Genomic DNA, 16,820 nt, shown 5'->3' with positions numbered 1-16,820 from the left:
ACATGACTATGATCCTGCCTGATTGGCATGTGATTCCCCTTTGTTTCAATGTCATCCTCATGCAGGGCTTCCCTGGGCACTAGTGGATCTCACTAGGTGAAGTGTCAGCCAAAGACCAAAAGTTCACAGCAAGGGGCAGTCTGCAGAGTGAAAGTGTTCCCAAAAAGGCTGGCAGAAGAATCCTTCCTTCTTACATGTCTAACAGCTGACTAACACTGAGAGGGCATAGGAGGAGGAGAAAGGGAGGAAAGTCTACACAGCTGAACCCAAACAGAGCCTGATATGCCACTGCCACAAGACCAAGTCCCACTCCAATTGCACTCCATGGGTCCAGTGACTACATTCTGCCCAGCTGAAGGACATGTTCCAACAGCTGCAAAAGCAACATTCCCATCACTTCAGTATCTGTTGAGTCAGGAAAGACAAGACCTTTTCCCAGCGGCCTCTAAGTCCTTGTTCCTTATGAAATAGTCAGCCCAAGGGCCAGATTTGGCCACAGGACTTTTCCTGGGGCGACCAGAAGTTACACCCATCCTTGATCCCATACACAGACACATATGGATGTGTTCATGGGCCTTCACTACTCCCACAGCAAGGCCACAAATGACAACAGAATCAGAGAATTTTTTGTTGATTCTGTACTTGGGGGCACAGGGGTTTTGGTGAGAATTACTGCTTTTGGGAACATACTTTCAGGAGTTGGGGTGGGTGTTGGTGATCCAGTAACAGTGGTCGTTGTGCTCGTAGGGCTGCTGCTGGTGGTGGTGGTGGGAGTCTCCGGTGATGTGGAAGTGGTTGTCAATTCTTGTGTAGGGGGTGCTGTGCTTGGTGTGCCTGTTCGAAAGAGCAGGGACAGAGAAAACAGACAAAGGCACAAAGGTGTGAGTGCAACTCAATAGGAACTGAACAGAAGCTGTGCATGAGGCAGCTGCCAGACATAGACAGGTCAGCCCACCCTTAGCATAACAAAGGTCCATAGCACCAGCCTTTCCTTTCTGGGCCCAGAAAGGAGACTCTTTGAAATCCGTGCACTGAGACAGTCATGGCCCTCCTTGCCTAGTGAAAATACTAGGGATGGTGCTGGAAGATGCCTCTCACCAAATCAGAGAGACCTACCAGTAGAGAAGAGATGAGGAGGAGTAATGCTTTTCATCTGGCTGGGGCTTTTTATCTCTGCCTCATTACCTAGAAGCCCTGAGTAAATCCTGGGGTATGAGCTGAGATGCAAAATTCTGGTAAGGGAAGGAAGCATGCCCAGGAATGAGAGCACAAACAGGACAGGACAAGTGGACATAGTCTCAAGCTGCGCCATTGGAGGTTTAAGTTGGACATTAGGGGGCATTTCTCCACAGAACAAATTATTAGACACTGCAATGGACTGTCTAGAGAGGGCAGAGCCACAGTGCCTGGTGGCTTTTAAGACAAAACTGGATGTGGCACTTAGTGCCATGGTCTAGTTGACACAGTGGTGTTCAGGCAAAGGTTGGACTTGATGATCTCAGAGATCTTTCCCAACCTAACTGATTCTGTGAATATATTCCTGCCTGATTGTCATGTGATGTCCCTGTGGTTCAATGAAGGCCTGATGAATGACTTCCCTGGGCACTAGTGAATCTCATCAAAGACCACAGTTCACAGCAAGGGGCAGTCTGCAGAGAGAAATTGTTCCCAAAAGCCTGGCAGGGGAATCCTTCCTTCCAACATCTATTACAACTGACTACTGTTAGCACTGACAGGACAAAGGAGAAGGAGAAAGGGAAAAAACTTGCCACAGCTGTGTCTAAATAGAGCCTGATATGCCACTGCCACTAGACCAAGCCCCACTCCAACTGAACTCCATGGCTCCAGTGTTTCCATTCTGGCCAGCAGAAGGATGAGGTCCAAAAGCAGTAAAAGCAACATTTCTCATCAGTTCAGCATCCTTCTAAGCTGGGCACCAGCATGAAATGAGTCCTTGTAGTCCTGTTGAATCAGGGAAGCCAAGACCTTCTCCCCATGACCCCTGTTCTTCTTGTTTCTTATGAAACATCCAGCCCAAAACACCAGGTTTGGAACCGGCCATTTCCTGGAATACCCGGGAATTATACCCATCCCTGATCTCATACAGAGGCAAAAAAGGAGGTGCTTATGGACCTTGATTACTCCAGTAGTGAGGGAACATGTGAGAGCACAAAATGTAGAAGTACCTGGAGTTGGTAGGGTGGTGGTGTATGTTGGTGTGGGTGTGGATGTGCTTGGAGTAGTTGACACGGGTGTTGGTGCTCCAGTAACAGTCGTCGTGCTCGGGGTGCTGATGCTGGTGGTGGTGCTGGGGGGTACCGTGGTGCTGCCAGTGATGATGGGAGTCTCTGGTGATGAGGGAGTGGTTGTCAGTTCTGGTGTAGGGGGTGCTGTGCTTGGTGTGCCTGTTAGAAAGAGCAGGGACAGAGAAAACAGACAAAGGCACAAAGGCATGAGTGCAACTCAATAGGAACTGAACAGAAGCTGCACATGAGGCAGCTGCCACAGACATAAACAGGTCAGCCCACCCTTAGCACAGCAAAGATCCCTAGCATCAGCCTTCACTTTCTGGCCCCAGAAAGCAGAATCCTTGACATCCATGCACAGAGAGGGTCATGGTCCTCCTCTCCTAGCTAGGAGACTGGGAATGGTGATGGAAGGTGCTTCTTACAAAGTCAGAATGACCTATCAATAGGTAAGAAATGAGGAGCTGTAATGCTTTTGAACTTGCTGGGGCTTTCTATCTCTGCCTCATTACCTGAACCCCTCACTAAACCCTGGAGCAAGACCTGAGATGGGAATGTGTGGTAAGGGAAGGAAGCATACACAGGAATATCTTGCTGCAGGTTTGTCATGTGATTTTCCAATGTCAGCCTGAGAAAGGGCTTCCCACTACAGTAGTGAATGTGATCAGCTAAAGACCACAGTTCACAGCAAAGGGTACTATGCAGAGTGAAACTGTTCCCAAAAGCCTCTCAGAAGAATCCTTGCTTCTTACATCTATAGTAGCTGAACAGCATTAACAGTGAAAGGGCAAAGGAGGAGTAGAAAGCAGGGAAACTATACACGGTTGGGCCCTAATAGAGCCTGAAATGCAAGTGTCACAAAAACAAGTCCCACACCTATTGCCCTCCATGGGTGCAGCGACCACAGTCTGGCCAGCTGAAGGAGTAGGACCAACAGCAGTAAAAGCAAGATTTCCATCAGTTCAGAATCCACATAAGATGAGGCACTATCTTATATGGAGGAAAAACCTCCCTGGAGACCTGTTGAATCAGGGAAGACAAAACCTTCTCCCTAAGACCCTTAAATAGTTGTTCCTTCTGAAATAGCCAGACCAAAAGGCCAGCTTTGGGCACATGACATTTCCTAGGATCCCCAGAAGTTACACACATCCTTGATACCACACAGAGCCACAAACTGAGGTACTCTCAGACCTTCATTACTCCAAATGCAAGGCCAGAAATGACAACAGAGCCAGAGAATTATTTGTTGCTTCTGTAGTTAGATGCAGAGGAATTTGGTGGGAATCACTAATGCTGAGAACATACTTCCATGAGTTGAGATGGTTGTTGGTGATCCAGTAACAGTTGTTGTGCTCAGAGGGCTGGTGGTGGAGGGGGGGCTGGGAGTCTCTGGTGATGTGGAAGTGGTTGGCAACTCTGGTGTAGGGGGTGCTGTACTCGGAGTACCTGTTACAAATAGCAAGGACAGAGAAAACAAAGGCACAAAGGCATGAGTGCAACTCAATAGGAACTGAACAGAAACTGTGCATGAGGCAGCTGCCACAGACATAGACAGGTCAGCCCACCCTCAGCACAGCAAAGGTCCCTAGCACCAGCCCTTCCTTTCTGGCCTCAGAAAGCAGAATATTTGAAATCCATCCACACACAGGGTCATGGCCCTCCTTGCCTAGTGAAGACACTGGGGATGGTGCTGGAAGGTGCTTCTCACAAAATCAGGGAGACCTACCTATAGGGAAGAGATGAGAAGGAGTAATGCTTTCCATCTACCAGGGACTTTCCATCTCTGCCTCATTACCCAAACACCTTGCTAACTCATGGAGTGAGAGCTGAGATGGCAATCTGTGGTCAGGGAAGGATGTATGTACAGTACCAAGAGGATCAATATCTTGACAGGAGAGGAGGACATAGACCCCTGTATCCTTGCTCCTTTTGAAACAACCAGCCCAAGGGTGACCTTTGGGCAAAGGCCATTTCAAGGGACACACAGCAATTAGTCCAATCTCAGATCACATACAGAGGCACAAATGGAGGTGCTCACAGACTTTCAATACCCCACAGCAAGGAAACACATGAGAGCACAGATCAGAGAAGTACCTGGAGTTGGTAGGGTGGTGGTGTATGTTGGTGTGGGCGTGGATGTGCTTGAAGTAGTTGAAATGGGTGTTGTTGAGACAGGAACAGTTGTTGTTGTCTGTGGGGTGCTGCTGGTAGGGGTAGTGGTGCTGGGGGGCAGCGGGGTGGTGGTGGTGGTGGTGGGGGTGGTAGGGGTGGTACTGCTGGGAGTCTCCTCTGCTGTTGGCGTTGGAGCAGTTGTTGATATTGTTGTAGAGGACACAGCTCTCGTTGTGGATGAAGGTGTGGAAGTTGAGGTGCTCGTGGTGCTTGGAGTTGGAAGACACTCTGGTCTGTTGGGGGTGCAGCAGATACTGATCTCGTAGTTGAGGCAGACTGGCATCGGTATTATACCTCCCATCTGCTGATCTTTATTGTTACAAATGAGCCCTACGTTAACATTACATTCCACTTTCTGCCCTAAATCTGCAATGGAAGTGTTAGGGAATTTCTCTGCTCGGCATGAAATATTCTCAGCTTTCGCACAGACCCAGGAGGGGTCGTTCTTCAAAATGTTCTCAAAGGTTTCGTAGTCACCACTGTTCCTGTCAGAACCATCTGGGTAACTCACATCGATCCAGTCTGTCCAGGTGCAGTCACAGCCTGGGAGGTGACAACAAGATGGACAATTAGAAACAGACAGGTAAGAGGTGACAATCCAGGGCACCAGCACATTCACAGGTGGGGCCCTGGGCACCCCCTGCACCCAACGGTGCCCCTCAGGCACTCAGCCAACACTGGCCACAAGAAAGCTCAGTGGTGTGGCCAGGCCTCCCCTTCTTGGCCCTACAAACCACTCCAGGCCCAAATCGGGACGCAGGCACTGATGAGTTACGCGTGTGCCCCCCACAGATGGGTCACATTGCTTTGCATGGACTCTTGTGCGTAAAAAACCACCCACATAAAATCCACACAGGAGGCAGAGACCAACTAAGCAGAGACTCCTGCCACTCTCAGCTTCCTGGGCCATGCACACCACCTCACTATCTCACGGAGAACTCAACCACTGGGATGGAACCCAACCACAGGGAAAGCAGGCACAGGACGCACGCTGCTGACAAAGCCTCAGCTGCTTCCCAGCAGCACACAGATAGGTGGAGACAAGCGCCAATGGGAACACTGGTAGAATCCAGCTGCCCCAGAGCCTGTGTCCGTGGAAAGGGACAATCTGCATTCTGAAACTTTTCCCCAAACTCTGCCAGCGAAAGCCTTGGAAGCGTCCTACAGCCCAAACCCCTGATAAGTAGCAGCAATGGCCACAGAGACAAAACAGGACAGGAAGGGAAGAAAATTTGCACAGCTGTGCCCAAACAGAGCCTGAAATGCTACTGCCACAAACTTTAGCCCCACTCCAACTGCACTCCATGGGTCCAGTGACTACATTCTGCCCAGCTGAAGGACACTGTCCAATAGCAGCAAAAGCAACATTCCCATCACTTCAGCATCTGTCTAAGCTGGGAATCAGCTCGAAATACCCCCTTGAAGCACTGTTGAGTCAGGAAAGACAAGGCCTTCTCTCAGGGACCTCTAAATCCTTGTTCCTTATAAACAGCCAGCCTGAAGACTGGTTTGGGCCACAGGACTTTTCCTGGGGTGACCAGAAGTTACACCCATCCCTGATCCCATACACAGACACATATGGAGGTGTTCATGGGCCTTCACTACTCCCACAGCAAGGCCACAAATGACAACAGAATCAGAGAATTTTTTGTCCATTCTGTGCTTGGGGGCACAGGGGTTTTGGTGAGAATTACTGCTTTTGGGAACATACCTCCAGGAGTTGGGGTGGGTGTTGGTGATCCAGTAACAGTGGTCGTTGTGCTCGTAGGGCTGCTGCTGGTGGTGGTGGTGGTGGTTGTGGTGGGAGTCTCCGGTGATGTGGAAGTGGTTGTCAATTCTTGTGTAGGGGGTGCTGTGCTCGGTGTGCCTGTTGGAAAGAGCAGGGACAGAGAAAACAGACAAAGGCACAAAGGCATGAGTGCAACTCAATAGGAACTGAACAGAAGCTGTGCATGAGGCAGCTGCCAGACATAGACAGGTCAGCCCACCCTTAGCACATGAAAGATCGGTATCAGTAGCCCTTCCTTTCTGGACTCAGAAAGCAGAATCCTTGAAATCCAGTCACAGAAAAAGTGATGGCCCACCTCTCCTAGCAAAAAGACTGGGGATGGTTCTGGAAGGTGCTTCTCACAAAATCAGAGAGACCTACCAATAGGAAAGAGATTAGGAGGTGTAATGCTTTCAATCTGGCTGGAGCTTTCTATCTCTGCCTCATTACCCAAACACCTCACAAATCCCTGAAGCAAGGGCTGTGACGGCAATCCGTGGTCAGAGATGGAACTGTGAAGAGGTATAAGTTCCTGCCTGACTGTCATGAAATTTCCCTGTGGTGGAATGTCAGCCTGATGAAGGGCTTCCCAGAGCTCTAGCAGATGGCATCAGCAAAAGTCTACAGTTCATAGCAAGTGGCATTCTTCAGCACAAAACTGTTTCCAAAAGTCTCCCAAGGTAATCGTTGCTTCTAAGATCTAGAACCACTGGCATCCACATGCACTGACATGGCAAAGGAGGAGAAGAAAGGGAAAAAAGTCTGCCCAGCTGTTCCTAGCATGAGAGTGTCACAGACTATAGTCCCACTCCAATTGCTCTCCATGCATGGGTCCAGTGACTACATTCTGGCCAGCTGAAGGACACAGTCCAACAGCAGCAAAAGCAACATTTCCCATCTGTTTAGCATCTGTCTAAGCTGGGCACCAGCATGAAATTTCTCATGTTGAGTCAGGGAAGACAAGACCTTCACCCTAGGACTCCTAAATCCTTGTTCTTCAAAATCAGCCAGTCAAAAGGCCAGCTTTTGGCACAGCCACTTCAGGGGATGCACAGTAATTACTCCCATCTGCAATCCCATGGGGACACACTAAAGAAGGCACCCTCATTTCTTGTATAGGAAAGGAACACATGAGAGCACAGATCGGAGAAGTACCTGGAGTTGGTAGGGTGGTGGTGTATGTTGGTGTGGGTGTGGATGTGCTTGGAGTAGTTGAAATGGGTGTTGTTGAGACAGGAACAGTCGTTGTTGTCTGTGGAGTGCTGCTGGTAGTTGTGGGAGTCTCTGGTGACCAGGGAGTGGTTGGCGATTTTGGTGTGCTTGGTGTAGGAGGGGCTGTTAGAAAGAGCAGGGACAGAGAAAACAGACAAAGGCACAAAGGCATGAGTGCAACTCAATAGGAACTGAACAGAAGCTGTGCATGAGGCAGCTGCCAGACATAGACAGGTCAGCCCACCCTTAGCACATGAAAGATCGGTATCAGTAGCCCTTCCTTTCTGGACTCAGAAAGCAGAATCCTTGAAATTCATGCACTGAAAAAGTGATGCCGCACCTCTCCTAGCAAAAAGACTGGGGATAGTTCTGGAAGGTGCTTCTCACAAAATCAGAGAGACCTACCAATAGGAAAGAGATTAGGAGGAGTAATGCTTTCAATCTGGCTGGAGCTTTCTATCTCTGCCTCATTACCCAAAAACCTCACAAATCCCTGAAGCAAGGGCTGTGACGGCAATCCATGGTCAGAGATGGAACTGTGAAGAGGTATAAGTTCCTGCCTGACTGTCATGAAATTTCCCTGTGGTGGAATGTCAGCCTGATGAAGGGCTTCCCAGAGCTCTAGCAGATGGCATCAGCAAAAGTCTACAGTTCATAGCAAGTGGCATTCTTCAGCACAAAACTGTTTCCAAAAGTCTCCCAAGGTAATCGTTGCTTCTAAGATCTAGAACCACTGGCATCCACTTGCACTGACATGGCAAAGGAGGAGGAGAAAGGGAAGAAAGTCTGCCCAGCTGTTCCTAGCATGAGAGTGTCACAGACTATAGTCCCACTCCAATTGCTCTCCATGCATGGGTCCAGTGACTACATTCTGGCCAGCTGAAGGACACAGTCCAACAGCAGCAAAAGCAACATTTCCCATCTGTTTAGCATCTGTCTAAGCTGGGCACCAGCATGAAATTTCTCATGTTGAGTCAGGGAAGACAAGACCTTCACCCTAGGACCCCTAAATCCTTGTTCTTCAAAATCAGCCAGTCAAAAGGCCAGCTTTTGGCACAGCCACTTCAGGGGATGTGATCAGAGAAGTACCTGGAGTTGGTAGGGTGGTGGTGTATGTTGGCGTGGGCGTGGATGTGCTTGAAGTAGTTGAAATGGGTGTTGTTGAGACAGGAACAGTTGTTGTTGTCTGTGGGGTGCTGCTGGTAGGGGTAGTGGTGCTGGGGGGCAGCGGGGTGGTGGTGGTGGTGGTGGTGGGGGTGGTAGGGGTGGTACTGCTGGGAGTCTCCTCTGCTGTTGGCGTTGGAGCAGTTGTTGATATTGTTGTAGAGGACACAGCACTCGTTGTGGATGAAGGTGTGGAAGTTGAGGTGCTCGTGGTGCTTGGAGTTGGAAGACACTCTGGTCTGTTGGGGGTGCAGCAGATACTGATCTCGTAGTTGAGGCAGACTGGCATCGGTATTATACCTCCTATCTGCTGATCTTTATTGTTACAAATGAGCCCTACGTTAACATTACATTCCACTTTCTGCCCTAAATCTGCAATGGAAGTGTTAGGGAATTTCTCTGCTCGGCATGAAATATTCTCAGCTTTCGCACAGACCCAGGAGGGGTCGTTCTTCAAAATGTTCTCAAAGGTTTCGTAGTCACCACTGTTCCTGTCAGAACCATCTGGGTAACTCACATCGATCCAGTCCGTCCAGATGCAGTCACAGCCTGGGAGGTGACAACAAGATGGACAATTAGAAACAGACAGGACAGAGACAACAAGCCAGGGCACCAGCTCATATACATGTTCTGGGCACCCCCTGCACCCAATGGTGCCCCTCAGGCACTCAGCCAACACTGGCCACAAGAAAGCTCAGTGGTGTGGCCAGGCCTCCCCTTCTTGGCCCTACAAACCACTCCAGGCCCAAATTGGGATGCAGGCACTGATGAGTTACGTATGTGCCCCCCACAGATGGGTCACATAGCTTTGTATGGACTTTCGTGTGCAAAAAAACCACCCACATAAAATCCACACAGGAGGCAGAGACCAACTAAGCAGAGACTCCTGCCACTCTCAGCTTCCTGGGCCATGCACACCACCTCACTATCTCACGGAGAACTCAACCACTGGGATGGCACCCAACCACAGGGAAAGCAGGCACAGGACGCACGCTGCTGACAAAGCCTCAGCTGCTTCCCAGCAGCACACAGATAGGTGGAGACAAGCGCCAATGGGAACACTGGTAGAATCCAGCTGCCCCAGAGCCTGTGTCCGTGGAAAGGGACAATCTGCATTCTGAAACTTTTCCCCAAACTCTGCCAGTGAAAGCCTTGGAAGCGTCCTACAGCCCAAACCCCTGATAAGTAGCAGCAATGGCCACAGAGACAAAACAGGATGGGAAGGGAAGAAAATTTGCACAGCTGTGCCCAAACAGAGCCTGAAATGCTACTGCCACAAACTTTAGCCCCACTCCAACTGCACTCCATGGGTCCAGTGACTACATTCTGCCCAGCTGAAGGACACTGTCCAATAGCAGCAAAAGCAACATTCCCATCACTTCAGCATCTGTCTAAGCTGGGAATCAGCTCGAAATACCCCCTTGAAGCACTGTTGAGTCAGGAAAGACAAGGCCTTCTCTCAGGGACCTCTAAATCCTTGTTCCTTATAAACAGCCAGCCTGAAGACTGGTTTGGGCCACAGGACTTTTCCTGGGGTGACCAGAAGTTACACCCATCCTTGATCCCATACACAGACACATATGGAGGTGTTCATGGGCCTTCACTACTCCCACAGCAAGGCCACAAATGACAACAGAATCAGAGAATTTTTTGTCCATTCTGTGCTTGGGGGCACAGGGGTTTTGGTGAGAATTACTGCTTTTGGGAACATACTTCCAGGAGATGTGGGTGTTGGTGATCCAGTAACAGTGGTCGTTGTGCTCGTAGGGCTGCTGCTGGTGGTGGTGGTGGTGGTTGTGGTGGGAGTCTCCGGTGATGTGGAAGTGGTTGTCAATTCTTGTGTAGGGGGTGCTGTGCTCGGTGTGCCTGTTGGAAAGAGCAGGGACAGAGAAAACAGACAAAGGCACAAAGGCATGAGTACAACTCAATAGGAACTGAACAGAAGCTGTGCATGAGGCAGCTGCCAGACATAGACAGGTCAGCCCACCCTTAGCACATGAAAGATCGGTATCAGTAGCCCTTCCTTTCTGGACTCAGAAAGCAGAATCCTTGAAATCCAGTCACAGAAAAAGTGATGGCCCACCTCTCCTAGCAAAAAGACTGGGGATGGTTCTGGAAGGTGCTTCTCACAAAATCAGAGAGACCTACCAATAGGAAAGAGATTAGGAGGTGTAATGCTTTCAATCTGGCTGGAGCTTTCTATCTCTGCCTCATTACCCAAACACCTCACAAATCCCTGAAGCAAGGGCTGTGACGGCAATCCGTGGTCAGAGATGGAACTGTGAAGAGGTATAAGTTCCTGCCTGACTGTCATGAAATTTCCCTGTGGTGGAATGTCAGCCTGATGAAGGGCTTCCCAGAGCTCTAGCAGATGGCATCAGCAAAAGTCTACAGTTCATAGCAAGTGGCATTCTTCAGCACAAAACTGTTTCCAAAAGTCTCCCAAGGTAATCGTTGCTTCTAAGATCTAGAACCACTGGCATCCACTTGCACTGACATGGCAAAGGAGGAGAAGAAAGGGAAAAAAGTCTGCCCAGCTGTTCCTAGCATGAGAGTGTCACAGACTATAGTCCCACTCCAATTGCTCTCCATGCATGGGTCCAGTGACTACATTCTGGCCAGCTGAAGGACACAGTCCAACAGCAGCAAAAGCAACATTTCCCATCTGTTTAGCATCTGTCTAAGCTGGGCACCAGCATGAAATTTCTCATGTTGAGTCAGGGAAGACAAGACCTTCACCCTAGGACTCCTAAATCCTTGTTCTTCAAAATCAGCCAGTCAAAAGGCCAGCTTTTGGCACAGCCACTTCAGGGGATGCACAGTAATTACTCCCATCTGCAATCCCATGGGGACACACTAAAGAAGGCACCCTCATTTCTTGTATAGGAAAGGAACACATGAGAGCACAGATCGGAGAAGTACCTGGAGTTGGTAGGGTGGTGGTGTATGTTGGTGTGGGTGTGGATGTGCTTGGAGTAGTTGAAATGGGTGTTGTTGAGACAGGAACAGTCGTTGTTGTCTGTGGAGTGCTGCTGGTAGTTGTGGGAGTCTCTGGTGACCAGGGAGTGGTTGGCGATTTTGGTGTGCTTGGTGTAGGAGGGGCTGTTAGAAAGAGCAGGGACAGAGAAAACAGACAAAGGCACAAAGGCATGAGTGCAACTCAATAGGAACTGAACAGAAGCTGTGCATGAGGCAGCTGCCAGACATAGACAGGTCAGCCCACCCTTAGCACATGAAAGATCGGTATCAGTAGCCCTTCCTTTCTGGCCCCAGAAAGCAGAATCCTTGAAATTCATGCACTGAAAAAGTGATGCTGCACCTCTCCTAGCAAAAAGACTGGGGATAGTTCTGGAAGGTGCTTCTCACAAAATCAGAGAGACCTACCAATAGGAAAGAGATTAGGAGGAGTAATGCTTTCAATCTGGCTGGAGCTTTCTACCTCTGCCTCATTACCCAAACACCTCACAAATCCCTGAAGCAAGGGCTGTGACGGCAATCCATGGTCAGAGATGGAACTGTGAAGAGGTATAAGTTCCTGCCTGACTGTCATGAAATTTCCCTGTGGTGGAATGTCAGCCTGATGAAGGGCTTCCCAGAGCTCTAGCAGATGGCATCAGCAAAAGTCTACAGTTCATAGCAAGTGGCATTCTTCAGCACAAAACTGTTTCCAAAAGTCTCCCAAGGTAATCGTTGCTTCTAAGATCTAGAACCACTGGCATCCACTTGCACTGACATGGCAAAGGAGGAGGAGAAAGGGAAAAAAGTCTGCCCAGCTGTTCCTAGCATGAGAGTGTCACAGACTATAGTCCCACTCCAATTGCTCTCCATGCATGGGTCCAGTGACTACATTCTGGCCAGCTGAAGGACACAGTCCAACAGCAGCAAAAGCAACATTTCCCATCTGTTTAGCATCTTGTCTAAGCTGGGCACCAGCATGAAATTTCTCATGTTGAGTCAGGGAAGACAAGACCTTCACCCTAGGACCCCTAAATCCTTGTTCTTCAAAATCAGCCAGTCAAAAGGCCAGCTTTTGGCACAGCCACTTCAGGGGATGCACAGTAATTACTCCCATCTGCAATCCCATGGGGACACACTAAAGAAGGCACCCTCATTTCTTGTATAGGAAAGGAACACATGAGAGCACAGATCAGAGAAGTACCTGGAGTTGGTAGGGTGGTGGTGTATGTTGGCGTGGGCGTAGATGTGCTTGAAGTAGTTGAAATGGGTGTTGTTGAGACAGGAACAGTCGTTGTTGTCTGTGGGGTGCTGCTGGTAGGGGTAGTGGTGCTGGGGGGCAGCGGGGTGGTGGTGGTGGTGGTGGGGGTGGTAGGGGTGGTACTGCTGGGAGTCTCCTCTGCTGTTGGTGTTGGAGCAGTTGTTGATATTGTTGTAGAGGACACAGCACTCGTTGTGGATGAAGGTGTGGAAGTTGAGGTGCTCGTGGTGCTTGGAGTTGGAAGACACTCTGGTCTGTTGGGGGTGCAGCAGATACTGATCTCGTAGTTGAGGCAGACTGGCATCGGTATTATACCTCCTATCTGCTGATCTTTATTGTTACAAATGAGCCCTACGTTAACATTACATTCCACTTTCTGCCCTAAATCTGCAATGGAAGTGTTAGGGAATTTCTCTGCTCGGCATGAAATATTCTCAGCTTTCGCACAGACCCAGGAGGGGTCGTTCTTCAAAATGTTCTCAAAGGTTTCGTAGTCACCACTGTTCCTGTCAGAACCATCTGGGTAACTCACATCGATCCAGTCCGTCCAGATGCAGTCACAGCCTGGGAGGTGACAACAAGATGGACAATTAGAAACAGATAGGACAGAGACAACAAGCCAGGGCACCAGCTCATACACATGTTCTGGGCACCCCCTGCACCCAATGGTGCCCCTCAGGCACTCAGCCAACACTGGCCACAAGAAAGCTCAGTGGTGTGGCCAGGCCTCCCCTTCTTGGCCCTACAAACCACTCCAGGCCCAAATCGGGACGCAGGCACTGATGAGTTACGTGTGTGCCCCCCACAGATGGGTCACATAGCTTTGTATGGACTTTCGTGTGCAAAAAAACCACCCACATAAAATCCACACAGGAGGCAGAGACCAACTAAGCAGAGACTCCTGCCACTCTCAGCTTCCTGGGCCATGCACACCACCTCACTATCTCACGGAGAACTCAACCACTGGGATGGCACCCAACCACAGGGAAAGCAGGCACAGGACGCACGCTGCTGACAAAGCCTCAGCTGCTTCCCAGCAGCACACAGATAGGTGGAGACAAGCGCCAATGGGAACACTGGTAGAATCCAGCTGCCCCAGAGCCTGTGTCCGTGGAAAGGGACAATCTGCATTCTGAAACTTTTCCCCAAACTCTGCCAGCGAAAGCCTTGGAAGCGTCCTACAGCCCAAACCCCTGATAAGTAGCAGCAATGGCCACAGAGACAAAACAGGACAGGAAGGGAAGAAAATTTGCACAGCTGTGCCCAAACAGAGCCTGAAATGCTACTGCCACAAACTTTAGCCCCACTCCAACTGCACTCCATGGGTCCAGTGACTACATTCTGCCCAGCTGAAGGACACTGTCCAATAGCAGCAAAAGCAACATTCCCATCACTTCAGCATCTGTCTAAGCTGGGAATCAGCTCGAAATACCCCCTTGAAGCACTGTTGAGTCAGGAAAGACAAGGCCTTCTCTCAGGGACCTCTAAATCCTTGTTCCTTATAAACAGCCAGCCTGAAGACTGGTTTGGGCCACAGGACTTTTCCTGGGGTGACCAGAAGTTACACCCATCCTTGATCCCATACACAGACACATATGGAGGTGTTCATGGGCCTTCACTACTCCCACAGCAAGGCCACAAATGACAACAGAATCAGAGAATTTTTTGTCCATTCTGTGCTTGGGGGCACAGGGGTTTTGGTGAGAATTACTGCTTTTGGGAACATACTTCCAGGAGATGTGGGTGTTGGTGATCCAGTAACAGTGGTCGTTGTGCTCGTAGGGCTGCTGCTGGTGGTGGTGGTGGTGGTTGTGGTGGGAGTCTCCGGTGATGTGGAAGTGGTTGTCAATTCTTGTGTAGGGGGTGCTGTGCTCGGTGTGCCTGTTGGAAAGAGCAGGGACAGAGAAAACAGACAAAGGCACAAAGGCATGAGTGCAACTCAATAGGAACTGAACAGAAGCTGTGCATGAGGCAGCTGCCAGACATAGACAGGTCAGCCCACCCTTAGCACATGAAAGATCGGTATCAGTAGCCCTTCCTTTCTGGACTCAGAAAGCAGAATCCTTGAAATCCAGTCACAGAAAAAGTGATGGCCCACCTCTCCTAGCAAAAAGACTGGGGATGGTTCTGGAAGGTGCTTCTCACAAAATCAGAGAGACCTACCAATAGGAAAGAGATTAGGAGGTGTAATGCTTTCAATCTGGCTGGAGCTTTCTATCTCTGCCTCATTACCCAAACACCTCACAAATCCCTGAAGCAAGGGCTGTGACGGCAATCCGTGGTCAGAGATGGAACTGTGAAGAGGTATAAGTTCCTGCCTGACTGTCATGAAATTTCCCTGTGGTGGAATGTCAGCCTGATGAAGGGCTTCCCAGAGCTCTAGCAGATGGCATCAGCAAAAGTCTACAGTTCATAGCAAGTGGCATTCTTCAGCACAAAACTGTTTCCAAAAGTCTCCCAAGGTAATCGTTGCTTCTAAGATCTAGAACCACTGGCATCCACTTGCACTGACATGGCAAAGGAGGAGAAGAAAGGGAAAAAAGTCTGCCCAGCTGTTCCTAGCATGAGAGTGTCACAGACTATAGTCCCACTCCAATTGCTCTCCATGCATGGGTCCAGTGACTACATTCTGGCCAGCTGAAGGACACAGTCCAACAGCAGCAAAAGCAACATTTCCCATCTGTTTAGCATCTGTCTAAGCTGGGCACCAGCATGAAATTTCTCATGTTGAGTCAGGGAAGACAAGACCTTCACCCTAGGACTCCTAAATCCTTGTTCTTCAAAATCAGCCAGTCAAAAGGCCAGCTTTTGGCACAGCCACTTCAGGGGATGCACAGTAATTACTCCCATCTGCAATCCCATGGGGACACACTAAAGAAGGCACCCTCATTTCTTGTATAGGAAAGGAACACATGAGAGCACAGATCGGAGAAGTACCTGGAGTTGGTAGGGTGGTGGTGTATGTTGGTGTGGGTGTGGATGTGCTTGGAGTAGTTGAAATGGGTGTTGTTGAGACAGGAACAGTCGTTGTTGTCTGTGGAGTGCTGCTGGTAGTTGTGGGAGTCTCTGGTGACCAGGGAGTGGTTGGCGATTTTGGTGTGCTTGGTGTAGGAGGGGCTGTTAGAAAGAGCAGGGACAGAGAAAACAGACAAAGGCACAAAGGCATGAGTGCAACTCAATAGGAACTGAACAGAAGCTGTGCATGAGGCAGCTGCCAGACATAGACAGGTCAGCCCACCCTTAGCACATGAAAGATCGGTATCAGTAGCCCTTCCTTTCTGGCCCCAGAAAGCAGAATCCTTGAAATTCATGCACTGAAAAAGTGATGCTGCACCTCTCCTAGCAAAAAGACTGGGGATAGTTCTGGAAGGTGCTTCTCACAAAATCAGAGAGACCTACCAATAGGAAAGAGATTAGGAGGAGTAATGCTTTCAATCTGGCTGGAGCTTTCTACCTCTGCCTCATTACCCAAACACCTCACAAATCCCTGAAGCAAGGGCTGTGACGGCAATCCATGGTCAGAGATGGAACTGTGAAGAGGTATAAGTTCCTGCCTGACTGTCATGAAATTTCCCTGTGGTGGAATGTCAGCCTGATGAAGGGCTTCCCAGAGCTCTAGCAGATGGCATCAGCAAAAGTCTACAGTTCATAGCAAGTGGCATTCTTCAGCACAAAACTGTTTCCAAAAGTCTCCCAAGGTAATCGTTGCTTCTAAGATCTAGAACCACTGGCATCCACTTGCACTGACATGGCAAAGGAGGAGGAGAAAGGGAAAAAAGTCTGCCCAGCTGTTCCTAGCATGAGAGTGTCACAGACTATAGTCCCACTCCAATTGCTCTCCATGCATGGGTCCAGTGACTACATTCTGGCCAGCTGAAGGACACAGTCCAACAGCAGCAAAAGCAACATTTCCCATCTGTTTAGCATCTTGTCTAAGCTGGGCACCAGCATGAAATTTCTCATGTTGAGTCAGGGAAGACAAGACCTTCACCCTAGGACCCCTAAATCCTTGTTCTTCAAAATCAGCCAGTCAAAAGGCCAG

The 16,820-nt window shown here is 49.6% G+C and overlaps 1 protein-coding gene across 1 annotated transcript in view; it reads right to left on the bottom strand.

Annotated features, from left to right (window-relative positions):
• MUC2 (mucin 2, oligomeric mucus/gel-forming) overlaps window positions 1-16,820 on the bottom strand; it is a 68,913-nt gene that overhangs the window by 23,280 nt on the left and 28,813 nt on the right. The window contains exons 34-45 of the mRNA XM_048307470.1: window positions 15,716-15,895; window positions 14,507-14,659; window positions 12,722-13,342; window positions 11,485-11,664; window positions 10,276-10,428; window positions 8,488-9,111; window positions 7,342-7,521; window positions 6,130-6,285; window positions 4,341-4,961; window positions 3,552-3,692; window positions 2,187-2,405; window positions 691-834 (exon numbers count right to left, since the gene is read on the bottom strand). Coding sequence (XP_048163427.1) covers window positions 691-834; window positions 2,187-2,405; window positions 3,552-3,692; window positions 4,341-4,961; window positions 6,130-6,285; window positions 7,342-7,521; window positions 8,488-9,111; window positions 10,276-10,428; window positions 11,485-11,664; window positions 12,722-13,342; window positions 14,507-14,659; window positions 15,716-15,895 — 3,372 coding nt within the window. The remainder of the gene's footprint in view (window positions 1-690; window positions 835-2,186; window positions 2,406-3,551; window positions 3,693-4,340; window positions 4,962-6,129; window positions 6,286-7,341; window positions 7,522-8,487; window positions 9,112-10,275; window positions 10,429-11,484; window positions 11,665-12,721; window positions 13,343-14,506; window positions 14,660-15,715; window positions 15,896-16,820) is intronic.

This window comes from Corvus hawaiiensis, chromosome 6 (assembly GCF_020740725.1).
Source record: "Corvus hawaiiensis isolate bCorHaw1 chromosome 6, bCorHaw1.pri.cur, whole genome shotgun sequence".
In the NCBI taxonomy this organism is placed as follows: Eukaryota; Metazoa; Chordata; class Aves; order Passeriformes; family Corvidae; genus Corvus; species Corvus hawaiiensis.
Note: the sequence above shows the minus strand (reverse complement) of the source record. Positions and strands in the feature narration are given on the sequence as shown.